The 17,088-nt window shown below is 41.8% G+C and overlaps 1 protein-coding gene across 1 annotated transcript; it reads right to left on the bottom strand.

The window, feature by feature from the left end:
* Window positions 1-218: 218 nt before the first annotated feature.
* MAL2 (mal, T cell differentiation protein 2) lies at window positions 219-12,021 on the bottom strand. The gene is made up of 4 exons (XM_068672552.1): window positions 11,609-12,021; window positions 9,368-9,538; window positions 4,495-4,653; window positions 219-2,137 (listed from the first exon to the last, which is right to left on the bottom strand). Exons 1-4 carry the CDS (start codon window positions 11,741-11,743, stop codon window positions 2,066-2,068), a joined length of 537 nt encoding a protein of 178 aa, XP_068528653.1. The 5' UTR covers window positions 11,744-12,021; the 3' UTR covers window positions 219-2,065.
* Window positions 12,022-17,088: the final 5,067 nt, after the last annotated feature.

The following is a 17,088-nucleotide window of genomic DNA, read 5'->3' as shown; positions in this document are numbered from 1 at the left end:
AGTGTTGTTGTAGCTGATCTGGCTCTTCTCACTGATGTTCATGCTGTATCACATAGCAAACCACTATACAAAACTAATGTAGTTGTGCCATCTTAAGAAATCTTAGACTTAATTTTATATGTCTAGAATCACGCTGAGCTGCAAAGTAGTTTTTTTGACACTTTCCAAAAAGGGAACTAATGACAAGACTTTACAAACAGAATTAATAACCAGTCTGCTGCCATAAACATATTAAGTAACTTTAATGCTGCTTAGCATAAGTCCGTTAAACATTTTCATCCATATACTCCAGTGTAAATGTATTTTATACAATATGAAGTGTTTTAAAAGTATATGGCTCTAGGTAAAACGTTCACAAAACAAGTTTTAACGCAAGTAGAGGATTAGAAAAAAATAATCAGGCAGAGTATAAAATCTTTGGAAGATAAAATTTTCAGAAAAGATACACAAAACCATCCCATTGCAATATTTCAGGAGGTGGTCCCAGTAGTCAGAAGGGCGGCTGCTCACTGTCATGTCCCTGATAAAAATCTCTGTCCTGGGTCAGCACGGACTGAAGGGCTCCACTGATGGTGGCTGGCTCTCAGAGATCCTTGTTCCTGGCAAATTTGGCAAAGTGACCTTCAGAGCAGATACTTTTGTTGGCTCAAGGAGATTGAGTAGGCCCAGGAATGAGGGAAGTCCTGTCTTCCCTTACCCAACCGCCGCTGGTCTTTGTAGAATTGTAAGGTGCACTGGCAAGATGCAGTGAGCAAGTTGTTCTTGAATGACAGAGAACCTTTACGTTCCCACATTATCAATTTGGCACTATTCACAAGAGCAAAAAAAAAAATATTTACTAGCATTATAAAAAAAAAAAAAGAAGTTTTGCCATCTGCCAAAAAGGATGAGTGTTAAGGAACAGAGTGCAACGCTATCGTTTCGTTAACTTTGTATTTATAACATTGCATGTCATTATACAACTGGGATGTTCAAAGGAGGCTCAATTAAACTTCATTCCTGCCAAAAGCAAACTCCCTCATGGGTGGACTGCTTTGCATTCCACTGCTTTCAGCAAGATGTTGCATAGGCATCTCTCCAAATAAAAACACCTTTACAACACCGCAGGTTTAAGATGTAACAAATAGCGCACTGCATGAATTGAGGTCAGACAATATTCACCATTTGGTAACATTCCATTCAAATGAAGTTGACTCACATAATTAAGTAACAAATGCAGCACTTGAAGTAACAAAACCACAGCCGTACTTCAACAAAGTAAAACAGTGCAAATATTCCTGTTAAACAAAATTATATCACCTATATACACACAACACAAATGCACTGTTTGTTTTGCAGTATAAATAGATCTGATTGAGCTAAATGCCTAAAACTAATGAACTACTGTCTGGCACTCCCAGACACTTTCCATCTACAAAAGAACACAAGAAGCTTTAGAGGATCAGATCACCATAGCTGAATATGGTTGTAAAATAATACCAAAAGATTGCACTGCATGGATATTTAAAATATTTCCTCTGTACAAAGTTAATAATTTATACTAAGCTGATACCGCAAAGTCAGTTTGGGCTCTGATTATGCACGGAGCAGCACACACAAGACCAGTGACTCCACCAGGAGCCTCAATGTCCACTTGTGTGGAGCGCACTGTAATGCTGCAAAGCACTGAAAGCCCAGTCCCAGGACTTAACAAAGGGGGAGCTTCTTCGCTGCCTGTGCAGGTAACATGTCTGTTTAGTTTCAGCTTTCTTCCTGCTCTTCTGGTTTAGCACTAAAATTCTGCTATCTGCTCATGATATCTGTTTATCCCTGAACTCTAATACTATTCAGTGAATAACGTTTCTAATGAGGACCCAATAAAAGTAAAAACTAAAAAAGGAAGAGACAGAAACATGTCTTCTGTTAAGGAAATCCTGATTAGGGGTTATTTGCATTTCAGCAGTTGAAAACAGATTTTAAGCAAAAAAAAAAAAGTTTTTTTTTGAATTACATTACAGTAAAACAGACAAGTAGTAGTTAATATGATCTGAAGTGGAGCACTCAGGCATTAAAGTCTCTTCAACCGCTATAGCTTCCATCTCCTTAACGCCATGGCTGTGCTGCAACCATAACAAACAGCTGTTGCAAAGGCAAAAATCTAGAGGAGTAGGGGGGGAAAAGAAAAGAAAAAAAAAGTGAATCACACATTATATTGATCTACTTTTTTTCTATTCCAAAAGAATACACCAACACAAATGATTCAAAAGGTAACTCCCCACCCAAAATTCTTATTGTAAAGACAGGTCTGGGATCCTCTGAAGTTTTCTCACAAACTTCTCTGTTTTAAACCCATGTTACTGTTTTTAACTTGCTAGCTGCAGAAGATCTTTTGAAATAGGATCTAAACAGAATATGTTCAGAAGTTATGGTACAAAACAATTGTGCATACTTACACCTTGCGTTTCAGTTTTGGAAGTTTGAAAACTTCAGTTTTTAGTATTTGATTAGAAGACCTACAAGTGCATGCCTTTACCAGCAAACAATTAAGGAGACAAACATCTAAAAAGCAGAGTTCTTTACTTGCAGAAATACAGAGATTGATTCAAATCTGGCCTCCTTAACCAGATAACCAGACACTAGAAGAGATTCCTAAGAAATGCCAGGAATCTGCTGCTGCTCAAGAACTAAATTGAAGAGATAGAAACTGAAGGTCATGCCATGGCAAACTCAGTTATATAATATAAACCAGAAGAAAAAAATTACACACTGAATTTTTGAAACATAGTTTCTTGTATTGTCCAGTGCTAATGATAGTCACTCTCCTAGAACATACAGATTCAATCATGATCACAACCTTGCTTTCCATACAAGTGTTAATCCGACACATCAAGTTTTGAATAGATGCTACATCCTAAAACTATCACTCATAAAAGGAAAAGATACATTTTTAATCACAGTATACATATCTAAGAAGTAATTTTAAAAGGCAAATGTCCACAAGGCTTTATCCTTTTTTTCCCCATTTAGATCATAGGATTGTTTTAATGAAGTGTTTGAAAAGGGTCATAAGTTTTTTCTCTGTATGCCCCGACTTTCTAATTAGATAATTTTGGGAAAAATAAATAAATAAATAAACAAACAAACAAACATGAAGATGCTAAAGACTACAGTATCTGATTCAGCAGTTCCCAGCATTTCTTAATTAAAAATTACTGAGGTGCAAATCTCCTCCTCCCTATCTTGGCAGGGATTTGAGGGTCACGAAGAACTGAATTCTCCTTAAAAACAGTATGGAAGGGGTAAAGGGTTTCTTGGAGTATTCTACTGTCAGAAAAGATAATGAAGGTGACTGAAGAAAAATATTTTACCAAATATTAAGTAGGATCTGAACACACTCAAACAAGGACTGAAGAACTACACTGAAGTGTAGAATTTGAGATATTTAATAGAAAGTCCTCTCTCAGTTTGGACACAGCCATGAAACACCACCTCTGTCTGTGTACCATTAAATGTGCCGGAGTGTGCTAATGGCAAGAGGGTAATGTTGGGCATGTCAGTCTCCAAGTCCTGAGTGCCTCACCTCACCCCTTCAGAGCTTGGCTTGCCAAAGCAAAAGGTTTTTCCTTTATTTTCTTTCAGAGAGAATGTAAACTTCACACCTTAGGCTCATCTGTTTTTATCCTAAGATAAGCTGAAGGTGTTTACAGCATAAAATTCATGGTTTTCTAGTTCTAAAGACAACAGATAACCACAAAGCATTTTAGAAGCTTAACAAACCCATACAGTTCCCTGAGGTATGTGAGATGCTCTTGGAGGTTAAAAAAAAAAAAAAAAAAAAAAAAGGCTCAGTAGTTTTAGTTCAGTTCCACACCCCTCCTTGCCATTCAAGAGTCCAGTCAGGGAGAAAGCTAACGCCTGGTGTATTTCCTGACTCAGCTTCACACGCCCACATCACCAGATACAGGGATTTGGCGATGATGCAATTGCAGTGATAAAAAGGAAGTCTGAGCTTAGGCTATCAATAAAAACACTCTAATCCTTGTCATAGGTAACAGCATGGCCCTTACAGCTAACTTTTATATACTTTTTTGATGTCAGGCATATCTGGAGCTGCACAAGGAGCTAGCCCAAGATTTTTCCCCATGGCATGTTCAGGACTACCTGAACAGTACCAAAAATCCCAAGCAATCACAAGTCTGAGCACAGGCTTGAAATTCACACCTGATGCTCAGTTTTTATCTATTTCTCCTATTCCAAAAAACAGCATTGCTTTTACAATATCTCATGTAAAATTATAAGCTGGAGTGATAATACACTTCAAATACTGTTGTGAAAAGTACCCTCTGAGCATCTATCACATTAGCTCTGAGCAACAGCTTACTGCGATATTTTTTGCGTGCCACTGTGAAAATATTTGCTGCTTTCAAAGACGATCACTTCTTCCATTTTGAGTAGTTGGCTACAAGGACTTACAACAGACTTCTGTCCCCAGATACACATTAATGAAGTACATACCGAGGCTGCTATGCTTATGTTATATTCATGATCAGCTAGAATCTTCTCGTGTGTGGTGGAGTTGAATTTGCGGGGGAAGTAATGCAGAGAAGTAGTTGCTGCTTGCAGTAGGAAAGCTCCAAAATAAAAGACAAAAGTAGCCCCGTGGAAAAGAAAGTCCTGAAAAGCAAAGAACAGATTGAGTCTGTGCTACAACATGCACCTAGTTCTCGTAGTCTCAGTGTAAGTGAAAGCCAACACTGAAACCTGAAACAAGCACTGATAACAATAACTGTAAGTGAGCAATGCTAAATCCATCTGAGAGCTTAAACAGTACGTGTTTTCACAACTGCTTGCAATTACAAACAACTCACTAACATAATTAGCACTAAGACAACCCTCCCTCTCCCCAACCTCCATATTCTTTCAAATGAAGAGGCACATGTGCTCAGCTTATGTACGTGTGCTGACCTTTTAGATCACTTTAAAGCAATTAAAGCTCACAGAACTCTCCATTTATAAAGCTCAGATCAAAAAGAAGGGACGTTCAGGCTGACTATCACAACTGAAGCAGTACAATACAAACTTGCAGTCTCCCGAATCCCTTCCCAGCCACAACCCCAACTCCAAAAGCTCCCTTTACATTTAAATGTTGCTTCTGTACGTGTCCAGAAACATGCCAACCTTGACACAGCTGAAGTTTACTTCATGGTACAAAGTCCAAGTACTGAGGCACCTCCTCAACTCTCTCTGTTTTGGCTCTACACAAAGTAATGTGGAGGTACTTTGTGATCCTGCTGAATAAAATGCCTGGGACTTAACAAGAGCTAGGATTTGCTTTATATATGTGTCTCTCGTGCTCTTCTCTAGGCAGTTCGCTGCTCTGTAGTGAATGCTAGCTAAGCACAAGGTTCAGACATCTAACATTTCTGGATTCTATTACTGGTGTACACAAAAAAGCAGCTTTGGTGCCTAAATCTTTCTGTGGCTTGTGCCTCAGAGTGTTCCATGCGGCAAGATGCAAGACATGTTCCAGTACAGTTTGAAGACATCTAACGCATTTTTCCAGCACCTCCCTCTGGTGTTGAGCCTGCAAAGCATACATGTGCACTGCACTCAGTTCCTGAGTCCAAACACCACGTGCAGTGTGTGCGTACACGTGCAGGCCTGCACCATTTTGTGTATTATACACAAGCATGGGTATGCTTTTTGATGAAAACCATGATACATGGTCTATCTCGAGCACAAATTCATTGTGGACCTGTCATTGGTGTGAGTGCAACGGACTACCAGTATGCCAAGAGCGAGCACCCAGGAGGAAGCATCCTGATATCATCACAACAGCAGAGAGTATTCATACACACCAGAACTTACTGTGCATTACCCTTACCTCATGGCTATCTGATAGCAAGGCAGGAATGCGCTGCGTTTCCCTGATTAGAGAAATGTTTCTTCAAAGGTGTTAGATTTTATTTTATTGTTATCATTAAAAGAATTCCTTTCCAAATTAATTGGTTGTTTCGTATTTGATAGCAGGTGGAGCTACTCCAGTACTCACACTCCAGTTAGTTTCAGCAAGTTATGATCTAAGAGGCCACTTACAGTTTCCAATTCCACTTCCACTTTTTCCAATTCCACTTTGACCAGGAAATAATTTTCTCTTAATTAATAATCATTTGAGGATAGGTCATAGACAATACTACTTCTCTTAATGACTACTTATTTCTAAGAATATAAGTTTTGGCAAAAACAGCTGCAGTAATTCCCAACTTCTGGTCTTCTATCCTGTCTGCTTTACTTTTTTTTTTTTTTTTCTCCCCCTAAGCTATCACTTCTTTAGGAGCATCACCAGGAAATGCCACTGACATCCACAGAACTAAGAGAAGACAACTAAGAACTAAGAGAAGAACTAAGACAGACTGCATGCAGCTGTGTGCTCCCTCCGTGACAAACCCCAAACCCCAACATGACCTGACATACAAATTTCATAGCGCTGAAGTTCAGCAACTCAATTGGTGTGCATAAATCCATAGATAATCAAGGACATCCAGTATTTTGGGGCTACTAAATACTGGAGGGAACACAAATAGCTCCATGAGGAAGATGGTGCTGAATGCATGCAGGAGAGGTGTTTTCAGAAGACGAACTCTTTCATTTCCTCCATCCTCCTGCTGAAGCCTCTAATTTCCTTCTCCTGGCCAGCAATTACAGTGAAGCCATGTAGCAGCAGAAAGGTTTCACATTCATATGGTTAGGGTTTCTATGACCGAAAAAGCCAAGATGTTATTAGGGAAGGTGGTCAGTTTTGTTTTTAATAATTGTTAGCACGGTGCCTAACTTTCCATTGTCTTAACCCTTGTATAATCACGGAAGCATCACACAAGGGATATGTAAAACAGCCCCAGATCTGCGTGATATGCTACTTCACATCTAGTTTTGTAAACTAGTGTACTGTGAGTCAGGTCATAAGAAAATGTATTTGTCATACCATCTGGTTTAATACAGTGATGTATTAAGGTCCATATTTTCCCCCAACTTTTCACTGTGTAGCATCTTATTTTTTAAATATCTGTATGAGCTCAGTGGAGCTACTTATGTCATACGGTATTAATAAACGCAGGTCTGTCAGAATCCCAAGCTATTTTTCAAATTTACACTTAGCCTTCCAGAGTCTGAAACCACCTTTTTTTCATGAATCTATAAAGGATGCATTTGTACTCTCCCATAAACAAGCCACAACTCTTCCCATTTTTCCTAATTTTATAACCTGTAATATCTGAGTTCCATTATAAGTTTAATTTCTGAAGTACCAAAAACATGTATTTATATAAATACGTGCCAACCTAAAATGAACACGTACACCTCTGTATTGTGTAATGATAAAAAAGTTTTAGTATTTCTAGTAATTATTTATTTGAAACAGCAGGTTTAAACTAAAGAGTTTAGTGCCAACAAGTTGCAGAACTTTTGTGTACCTAACAATAGTGGTCAAATGATACATCTACTGTTATTTCTGTTGAAGACTGGAAGAGGCTGGATTTCAGCCACCATGCTAGAGATAAAAGGATCCACACTGCATTTATTTAAGAAACTGCCTTAGCTACAATACCTTTCTGGAGTAAGTTAGAGTCCCACAGGCATGGCTTTTATACAGCTCATCTAGCAATTTCCTGACACGGAAAGTTTCTCACTGATTTATCAAATACAATGGGAGAAAATTAATAGCACAACCAAGCACTACCAACACCAGGCAGCCAACGTGCAAGATAAATGCTAATCTTAAAACAATCTTTTTCAATCTATAGAAGACTCTGCCCTTACCCAGCAACCCTGAAATAGATTAACGATTGTAAATTGGCAAATAGTTTCAATGAAACCCAGGACACTATTAATTTACTTAAGTTATGCACCTGCTCAAGGGCTTTGTTGCGTCATAACTTGTGAGGATGTCACAGCGTAAATTCCTGTAACACTCTCTAATTGTAACTCATTATGAGCTTAATTACTGCCTGTATTGTGCTGGAAAGCTAAGACTGTACGTATGTGTATTTGTTTTTATAGAATCCAGTCTGGTTTAATAGAATTGTTTGTTTTAGTAGAATCCAGTTTGTTACCATTGATGGACTTTGATGCTGTTAGAGCCTCAAACTTATAAAGCTCTATGATCTTGCTTTAAACAGCATTTGTTTCAAAGAACTGTCAATAACTTGAACAGATACATAAATATATTGATGCTGAAAAACACAAATCCAGTTATCATCAAAAAAGTGTCAGTAAGAAAACTAAGGCACGTGAGAGAAACTGCTGATCACCTTCACCTTTAAAACATGTCTGTTTTTATATTTCAGGAGTTTTGATCCTTTCAGAAGATTTTTTTTTGATAATTCCCACTCTGATGACAGTTTTGCCACCTGTTATTATTCACTCCCAGCATTATTAGAGAGAGTAATACCACCTTGTGCTCAACTACTTGAGCACTAAAAACCTCAACGTAAAAACCGGTTTACGACAACAAAGGAGTACATAAATTAACAGTCAATAACCTCATATATCCACGTTGCTGGTAAAAACCAGAACCAACAGCTTCCCTTTTTTAATAGGAAGGTACAGCCTGTGAGAACTATTGGCACAAGCCATAATGCTCCATTACAGCAAGTCTTTTCTTCACACTGGACAAAAGCTGAAGAGAACATAATGAGATCTGTAGTTTCCCCAGATTTCCCATAAGGAAGATAAATTTATAAAGATAAATTAAAAAAAAAGGTAAGCTACTAAGGCTTATGCTGACTTTGACTACATAAGATCTAACAGCCAGTTGTCAATGATGTTCTGGAACTGACCCCAAGTCAGCTGAAGACTTTCTTAAGCGAAGGAAACTTCTTGGGTGCTTTAGTCTGGTGCTATTTCAGACAACCACATCACACAATGTGTTCAAAATATGTATTGTTTCCTTTACAACATTACATACATCTTTATACCTCTAGTTACTCACTTCTCTAGTAGCCCAAAAATATTTTCTATTTTCTAGTCTATAATTATTTCTGACCATTTAAACCAATTGGTTGTCGTGATTTATTAAACTAGCTCTTTTCCTGCTGCTCATGCCTTTTATGTGCTTATAGAGGACAAGTACACTGCTTCAGTCTGTTTCAAAAGGCAGGTTCTTTCAGCTTTCATCATAAATGAGGTCTCGTATTTCCCCTCGTATGTCACCCTTGTGGCCCTACTCTGTCCTCTTCCAGTTCTGAGTTCCTTTTCTGAGAAACTTCCTGTTAAATGTAAGCCTAGGCATCAAGACTTAGGATAACTACTTCTCATAAAATCATTTTCAATTTATAAAATAAACATAATCCTTTAAAAAATACATGTATACATAAATAAATAAATATCTTACTGTCTGGTTCCAGTTGACGGCAATTCTATTTGCATAACCGAAGAGGAACACGCACAGGAACACGATGGAGAGGAACCATGCAGTCACTGCTACGAACATTACCCATCCCTGCAGCAGTGGCAGTGGAACTTTTGTAGATGCTACCAAAATCCAGACTATTGTTCCAAACAGCTGCAAGGAAAGGAATGCAGACGATGATCTGACAGAGAACTTTCATTCAGTCCCTTCTAACTCAGAATTAGCACTTCATATCACACATCAACAAGCCCTCTGACTACTTTCAGGAAAACAGAGGAAACACTTCAAAAGTTCTCTAAGAGTAGAAGAGTTGTTCTGAGAAATGATAGGCACTAAGTGGAGGTTAAACAAAGCCCCTCTTAAAACAGTCTCGACAATGGGATTTACATACTCAGGTGACTTGTGTGCTGCTGCTGAAAATGCTGCCCTTACTGTAATTTAAAGGCAAATATAAGAAGTGTGAAAATATTACTCACGCACATAAATATACAACTATATATATAAATATACACATATATATACACACACTCATACACTGGAGTTAACTTGATGATGATGCACATCAAATTTGGATTCAATCTCATACTGTTTAGCTTGGTAGTCCTAATCAGATGAGATACATAAAGAAGATGAAACTACATCTTTTTTTAATGTATTTGTAATAAAATGCCGATAAAGTACACAATAAGTAATAAAGTGAAAGACAAAACTAGGTTATAGAATAAGGTGAGTTATAAACTATGTTGCAATGGCTAGAGAAATGTACATTTTCCAGAAGTTATTGTAACCAGAGAAAGAACACAGCATTACCAATTTTTTTCAGTATACAGATCTGAGCGAATGAGTAGTGGGGGTACTGTGCCATAATGGACTGATGGAGCATTTACTTCCCCTGTTGGATAGCTACAGTTAACTTCAAAGCAAGCTATTACTTCCTTATTTAAATCCTACAGATTTAAAACTACAAAGTCAGAGGCTACATTTTCAGATTCAGATAACTTCCTTGAGAATCAAGGTTGGAAGAGCGATACCTTTCAAAAGCTGCCTGCTATAAAATTAGTTAATTAGTTGCATAGAAAATTAGTTGGGTCCTCTCTGGTGTTATGTTGCAGCAGCATGCACGTAAAGACACACCGGTAGTCTCAGTTCAAAACTCCCAAGGGTTTTGGTATTAGCCTTCAAGTCATTCTTTAGGGTTTTTTGCTGCTGTGTGACAAACCGCTTTCTCTAGTTTCACAAGGCTGCAGGTGCAAGTCTGTTACTTATTGACCAGGCTGCGATGGGCAGTGGGGAAGCAGAAGGGATAGCAGAAAGCATCTGCTAAATAAAAAGTGGATACACACGAGATGTTTTCAGTATTTTGAATGTGGAATCTTGCAGAATTCTTTAAAAAATGGAAACAAAAACAAGGAAAAGAGAAAAAGGAAAATAGAAAACTACTGCAGAGATTGCTAATCTCAGCGTGCAGGGCTGTGCAATTTCCCCAATACTACAGCTGTCCCCTTCAGCTCGCAGGGCAAATGCCTGCCAGGTTAGCCAACCTAATTAACCTTTTGTGCCAACTGACTCAGGCTCTGATTCAGCGCGAGGACTTGGTGTTCAGCTCCTTCCTCAGGTGCCGTTGTACAGCTTGCAGGGTGGCACCTAGCTCACACACACACGGGGCGGGATGCCAAGAAAAAAAAAATCTTAATAAAATCGCTTCTGCCAGATTTCTCTCCACCAAACACGCTAATTAGTGCCACAGTTGCACAGAGACTGAGCTCGAAGGACCCCAGTCCCACATAAATCAGCACGGCCTTCCGCACACACAGATTAAGCACACTTGCAGGAGTTTGCACAGGACCTGTAGCACAACCACTGTAACTTTTCAGAGAGATTTTTGGGTTCTCAGCAGCTTGAGCTCCCCCTGCCACCCATCAGGACGGGGCTGGGGGGGCAGCTCCCCACACAGGGCCGGGACAGGGGTGCCCAAGGGGAGGCGGGGATGACCGGGGAGGGAGATCCCGGCTCCTGCTGCTTTTCCCCGGGGCACACAGCCGTTTTCTCCCCTTTTTGGGCTGGGGTAGGAGCGGCGGTGCCTCCCCTTCCCTCCTTCCCTCCCTCCTTCCCGGCGGCTGCCACAGCCCGCTCACAAAATGGCAGGTGAGGAGCGACGGGGGGGGGGGGAGGGAAGAAGTGTACGGTGTTCCCCCCTCCAAAAAAAAAAAAAACACAACTCACGATCTCCAGGAAGATGAAGGCTCCCGAGTAGGTGCGCAGGATCTCCAGCCCCGAGGGCAGAGTGACCCGGGGGGGCGGGAAGTAGGCGGCGGGGTTGGGAGGAGGCGGCATGGACGAGGCTCCCCTGGGCAGCATGGTGCCGGTGCCGCCGAGCGGGGACGGCTGAGCCGCGGCCAGGTGGGCGAGGAGGAGGAGGAGGAAGGAGAGGAGGAGGAAGAGGAGGAGGAGGAGGAGGGAGCAGGTGCGGGCGAGCCCGTACGCACCGCCCCGGCCGCCTCCCTCCTTCCCCACCCCGCCCCGGGGCCGGAGGAGCTGCCCCGGTGTCACCACCCGGGACTCTTCTCCCGGCCAAAACCCCGCACCAGCAGCCGTGAAAAGCAGGAGCAGGTTCCTCAGGAGCCTCTCAGGCCGGGCTGGGGGCCTCCTGCTTGCTGGGTGTTTGCTCCGGATTGCAAAACCGCCCGTTCAAGAGCCCTGAATCAGTTCCAGCCGCGTTTACGTGGTTGTTTCCTCATGCCGATCTGCACAAGGTGGTTATTTACCTTCTGGTTTAGATATTTGAGGCTTTGAAATTAGGAGGATGCATTTTTTTTTTTTTTTTTCCCTAAGGAGTCTATTTGGTTTACCTGTTCAAAATACTGAACACAATCACGTGCATCTGCTTTTCATTCAACCATGCACAATTACTAAAATCCAATAGTATTACAAAAGTGTTTTTCTGATGTAAAACTTTGGGGTAGATACAGGTCTAGAAAGGTACATGGTCATCAGACCCCACATATAATGTATTTTCTCATCCTTCTTAGTATGAATACCTTTTCCAGATCTTTCCCAGATGAAGGATGTAGCATCCACCAGCATTTTTGTTGGTTTTCCCGTTGTGGCTTAGGACAGAATCACAGCACAGCCCACGTTGGAAGGGACTTCAAAAGATCATCAGGTCCAACCTTCAAAGGAAAAGAGAGCCTTCACCCTTTGCACCCTGTCCAGTTGCATCCTCAAAACCTCCACTGATGGGGGTTCTGCCTCTGGGGTTGTTCTGGTGATTGATTATTCCCACTGTAAAAAATATCTTTCCTTTGTCAAGGTGGAACTTCTCATGGTGCAGCTTGTACCTGTTGCCCCTTCTCTGTGTGGTTTCTTGTGAAGAGAGAGCCTCCATCCTCTCTGTAGACATCCTTTAAGTGCTGGGATACTGCGGTGAGGTCACCCCAAGTCTTCTCCAGGGTGAAAAGATATGATTCTTTCAATCTTTCCTCATAGGGCAGGTTCTCCAGCCCTTTAGTCATCTTCCTGGCCACCATTGGACCCTCTCCTTGTCTTTTTTAAATTGCAGAACCAGAACTGGACCATATGCAGACTGCCAGACGCTGAGCAAAGTGGGGTGATCACATCTCCATCTCTGCTAGTAATGCCCTGCAGAAACAGCTCAGGATCTGATTTGTCTTTGTTGCTGCAGTGACATCTTATTCATGTTCAGCTTGTTGTCCACCAGCACCCACAGGTTCCTGTCACCAAGGCTGCTCCTCAGCCACACAGATCCAAGCCTGTACTGGTCCCAGGTCCAGGACCTTGCAATTTGTTAAGCTTCATACAGTTCTTGCTTCTCCCAGCCTGCCCAGGTCTCTCTGTAAGATGGCACCCATTCTGATGTGTCCACCTCACCACAGTTTAGTGTCATCAGCAAACCTGGGGAGGGTGCTATCAAGGCCACCATCCAGATAGCTTACGAAGATGTTGACCAGTATTGATCCCTGGGGCATCCCACTTGTGCCTGGCTGCCAGCCTGAGCAAAAAACATTAATTCTACCCTTTGAGTGCAGCCTATTAGCCAAATTCCTACCCATCTCACAGACCACCCATCCAATCTTGTCAGTTTGTCTAGAAGAATGTCAGAAAAAGTGCTGAGTGCTTTGGTAAAATCCTGGTAAAAAATACCTGCTGCTCTCCCCATGTCAACAAGCAGATATTATTTTGCTCTAGAAGATGATGAGGTTAGTCAGGTATGATTTGCCTTTGGTAAATCCATATTGGCTTTTCACAACCACCTGCTTCATTTGGTTTGTAGTTGTTTCTAGGACTTGTTCTATTACTTTCTCAGAGGATGAAATAAGACTTAAGGTGTCCACTTGAATGAGTAAGTACTGTTTCATCCAGTGTTTCTGGGTGTTAATCCTCAACATATTCACCTGAGATTTTAAAGCTAATGTTTTAAGAAGGTTTCATGCAAGTGTAGCTGCTCTGAAGGTTGAACCAACAAGGGCATTAACATTGTATTCCTATGTTTTTAGATGCACAGTGTCTTTCAGAGGTTTGTTTTTTGTGATGACAAGAAATATTTTAGCTTGAGATGCCTGTCCTCCCCACCCCAATCTAAAATCTAGGTGGGGAAGCAGTCAGCTCCTCTAAACACATCTCATCTGTGCTTAGAGCATACCTAATATATAAGTAGGATGGGGATACTTCTAAAATGCAGTAAGAGCAGCTCAGTTTTTAAATCATGGCTAATAGGGAAGGAAGAAGCAACAATTTGTATTTTCTTGTGCTCTCTCCTCATCGCCACACCCCTTGTGGCTGCGTGCCTCTTCCACTCGTAAGACGTGGGAGATGTAGGGTTGAATTGTCTGTTTGGCTAAGGGAGGCACTGAGCCTGGCCTCCTCTCTTTTCTGAGTGCTTTAACCTGTCAGTTATCAGATGAGAAGGATACCTCTTATTCCTCCTCTGGACATATTTTAGAAATGAACATGATGTCCCATTCATTTATCTTCAGGGAAGAATTCCAGGCTCTGGAGGCACATGCCCACAGGTCCTGACTTGGGTGTGTTTTGGAAGGGAATAGGATCCAGACTTGTGCCTAACTGATGAGGTGTAGGTGGTTCTTTCTTGGGGCTGCGTTCTGGAGACCATATGTCCAATTAACTTAACAGTCTGGTCCTAAATCTGTTGAGATTGCCCTGCACAGGGAGAGATCTGAGTGGGTAGAAAACTGTGTTGAGCAGTTTATGATTTGGAAGAAGAAATGTGATTATTTTTCTCTTATTCAGAGGAAGTACAAATAACGCTTGGTCATAAACATTTCCATCTTTATTATCCTGCGACACAATTAATCTGTGTGGGCTCCAGCAGCAATAGATTTTTTCTTCTTGTAAGGACCATTCATTTTAACCTGCACTTTCCTTTTAACACTGATATTCTTGACTTTTACAAGGTTGTCACAGTAAAGTCTAAATATCACTGTTAGGTATATGTATACACAAATAGTCTTAAAGCAGATTTATAGAAATCCTTTTTTTTTTTTTTTTTTAAATAAATCCTAATAATTTAAATGATTTAAATGAAAGTAGCTGTTTAAATGATTATTACTATGTTTGGGCAGTATGCATGACAATGCTGTATCTGTCTCCTTATATACTGATTCGGATACTGTTTGAATCTTTTAAAAATCTGAAGTCCAGAAGGGATCAGTATCAGGACTGCATTTTTAAGTTTCCATGGCAAAAGCATGTTTGTGCTGGACAGCTATCTTAATAGCATTTTTATGTAAATAATTGCATCGAGGCATGCTACAAGGCAAACTAATGATGCAGCTTCAAGTCCACCAGAGTTGATAAGTAGACAGATGTATATTACAGAATCACAGAATCACAGAATCACAGAATCACAGAATTTCTAGGTTGGAAGAGACCTCAAGATCATCGAGTCCAACCTCTAACCTAACACTAACAGTCCCCACTAAACCATATCCCTAAGCTCTACATCTAAACGTCTTTTGAAGACTTCCAGGGATGGTGACTCCACCACCTCCCTGGGCAGCCTGTTCCAGTGCCTAACACCCCTTTCAGTAAAGAAGCTCTTCCTAACATCTAACCTAAAACTCCCCTGGCGCAACTTAAGCCCATTCCCCCTCGTCCTGTCACCAGGCACATGGGAGAACAGGCCAACCCCCACCTCGCTACAGCCTCCTTTAAGGTATCTGTAGAGAGCAATAAGGTCGCCCCTGAGCCTCCTCTTCTCCAGGCTGAACAAGCCCAGCTCCTTCAGCCGCTCCTCATAGGACTTGTTCTCCAGGCCCCTCACCAGCTTCGTCGCCCTTCTCTGGACCCGCTCAAGCACCTTGATGTCCTTCTTGTAGCGAGGGGCCCAAAACTGAACACAGTACTCGAGGTGCGGCCTCACCAGAGCCGAGTACAGGGGGACGATCACCTCCCTAGCCCTGCTGGTCACACTGTTTCTGATACAAGCCAGGATGCCGTTGGCCTTCTTGGCCACCTGAGCACACTGCTGGCTCATATTCAGCCGACTGTCCACCATCACTCCCAGGTCCTTCTCTGCCTGGCAGCTCTCCAACCACTCATCTCCCAGCCTGTAGCTCTGCTTGGGGTTATTGCGCCCCAGGTGCAGGACCCGGCACTTGGCCTTGTTGAACTTCATACAGTTGACCTCAGCCCATCGGTGCAGCCTATCCAGATCCTCCTGCAGAGCCTTCCTACCCTTGAGCAGATCGACACACGCACCTAGCTTGGTGTCATCTGCAAACTTACTGAGGGTGCACTCAATGCCCTCGTCCAGATCATTGATGAAGATGTTAAAGAGGACCGGCCCCAGCACCGAACCCTGGGGGACGCCACTAGTGACTGGCCTCCAACTGGACTTGGCTCCATTTACCACAACTCTTTGGGCCCGGCTATCTAGCCAGTTTCTAACCCAACGAAGCGTGCGCCAGTCCAAGCCAAGAGCAGCCAGTTTCTTGAGGAGAATGCTGTGGGAGACGGTGTCAAAAGCCTTGCTGAAGTCAGGGTAGACCACATCCACAGGGTTGATAAGTAGACAGATGTATATTGACTCACTCTACCTAGGAAGGTCTGTTTATACAACCAAAGGGACTAAAAACTTCTCTTAACTAAAGTATTAAATAAAGTCCAAACTTCCCCTGGTGTTCTTGATGCGCTTATTGCAGCCTAATGTAAAGTTGGGATTGTCAAAGAACTGCAAGATCACTTACTTTCATTTTTAGATGATAAGAAATATCTGCAAGGGGAATCACAGTATCATTTAGGTTGGAAGAGACCTCCAAGATCACCTGGTCCAACCTCTGATCTAACACTAACAAGTCCTCCACTAAACCATATCACTAAGCTCTAAATCTAAATATCTTTTAAAGATCTCCAGGGATGATGACTGAACCACTTCCCTGGGCAGCCCATTCCAATGCCTCACAACCCTCTCAGTAAAGAAGGTCTTCCTAATATCCAACCTAAACCACCCCTGGTGCAACTTTGGCCCATTCCCCCTTGTCCTGTCACCAGGCACACGAAAGAATAGGCCAACCCCTACATCACTACAGCCTCCTTTAATGTACTTATAAAGAGTGATAAGATCATTCCTGAGCCTTCTCTTTTCCAGGCTGAACAATCCCAGCTCCCTCAGCTGCTCCTCGTAAGGGCCCTCTCCAGACCCCTCACCAGCTTTGTTGCCCTTC

The sequence above is a fragment of the Anas acuta genome, chromosome 2 (genome assembly GCF_963932015.1).
Source record: "Anas acuta chromosome 2, bAnaAcu1.1, whole genome shotgun sequence".
Lineage (NCBI taxonomy): Eukaryota > Metazoa > Chordata > Aves > Anseriformes > Anatidae > Anas > Anas acuta.
Note: the sequence above shows the minus strand (reverse complement) of the source record. Positions and strands in the feature narration are given on the sequence as shown.

Bases quoted from the DNA above. Each gene is read 5' to 3' on its own strand.
- MAL2 (XM_068672552.1), bottom strand. From the start codon at position 11,743: ATGCTGCCCAGGGGAGCCTCGTCCATGCCGCCTCCTCCCAACCCCGCC. The intron at 4,654-9,367 runs GTAAGATATTTA...TTTGCTTTTCAG, and splicing joins CCGTCAACTGGAACCAGACA to GACTTTCTTTTCCACGGGGC. The intron at 2,138-4,494 runs GTATGTACTTCA...CTACTCCTCTAG, and splicing joins ACATAAGCATAGCAGCCTCG to ATTTTTGCCTTTGCAACAGC.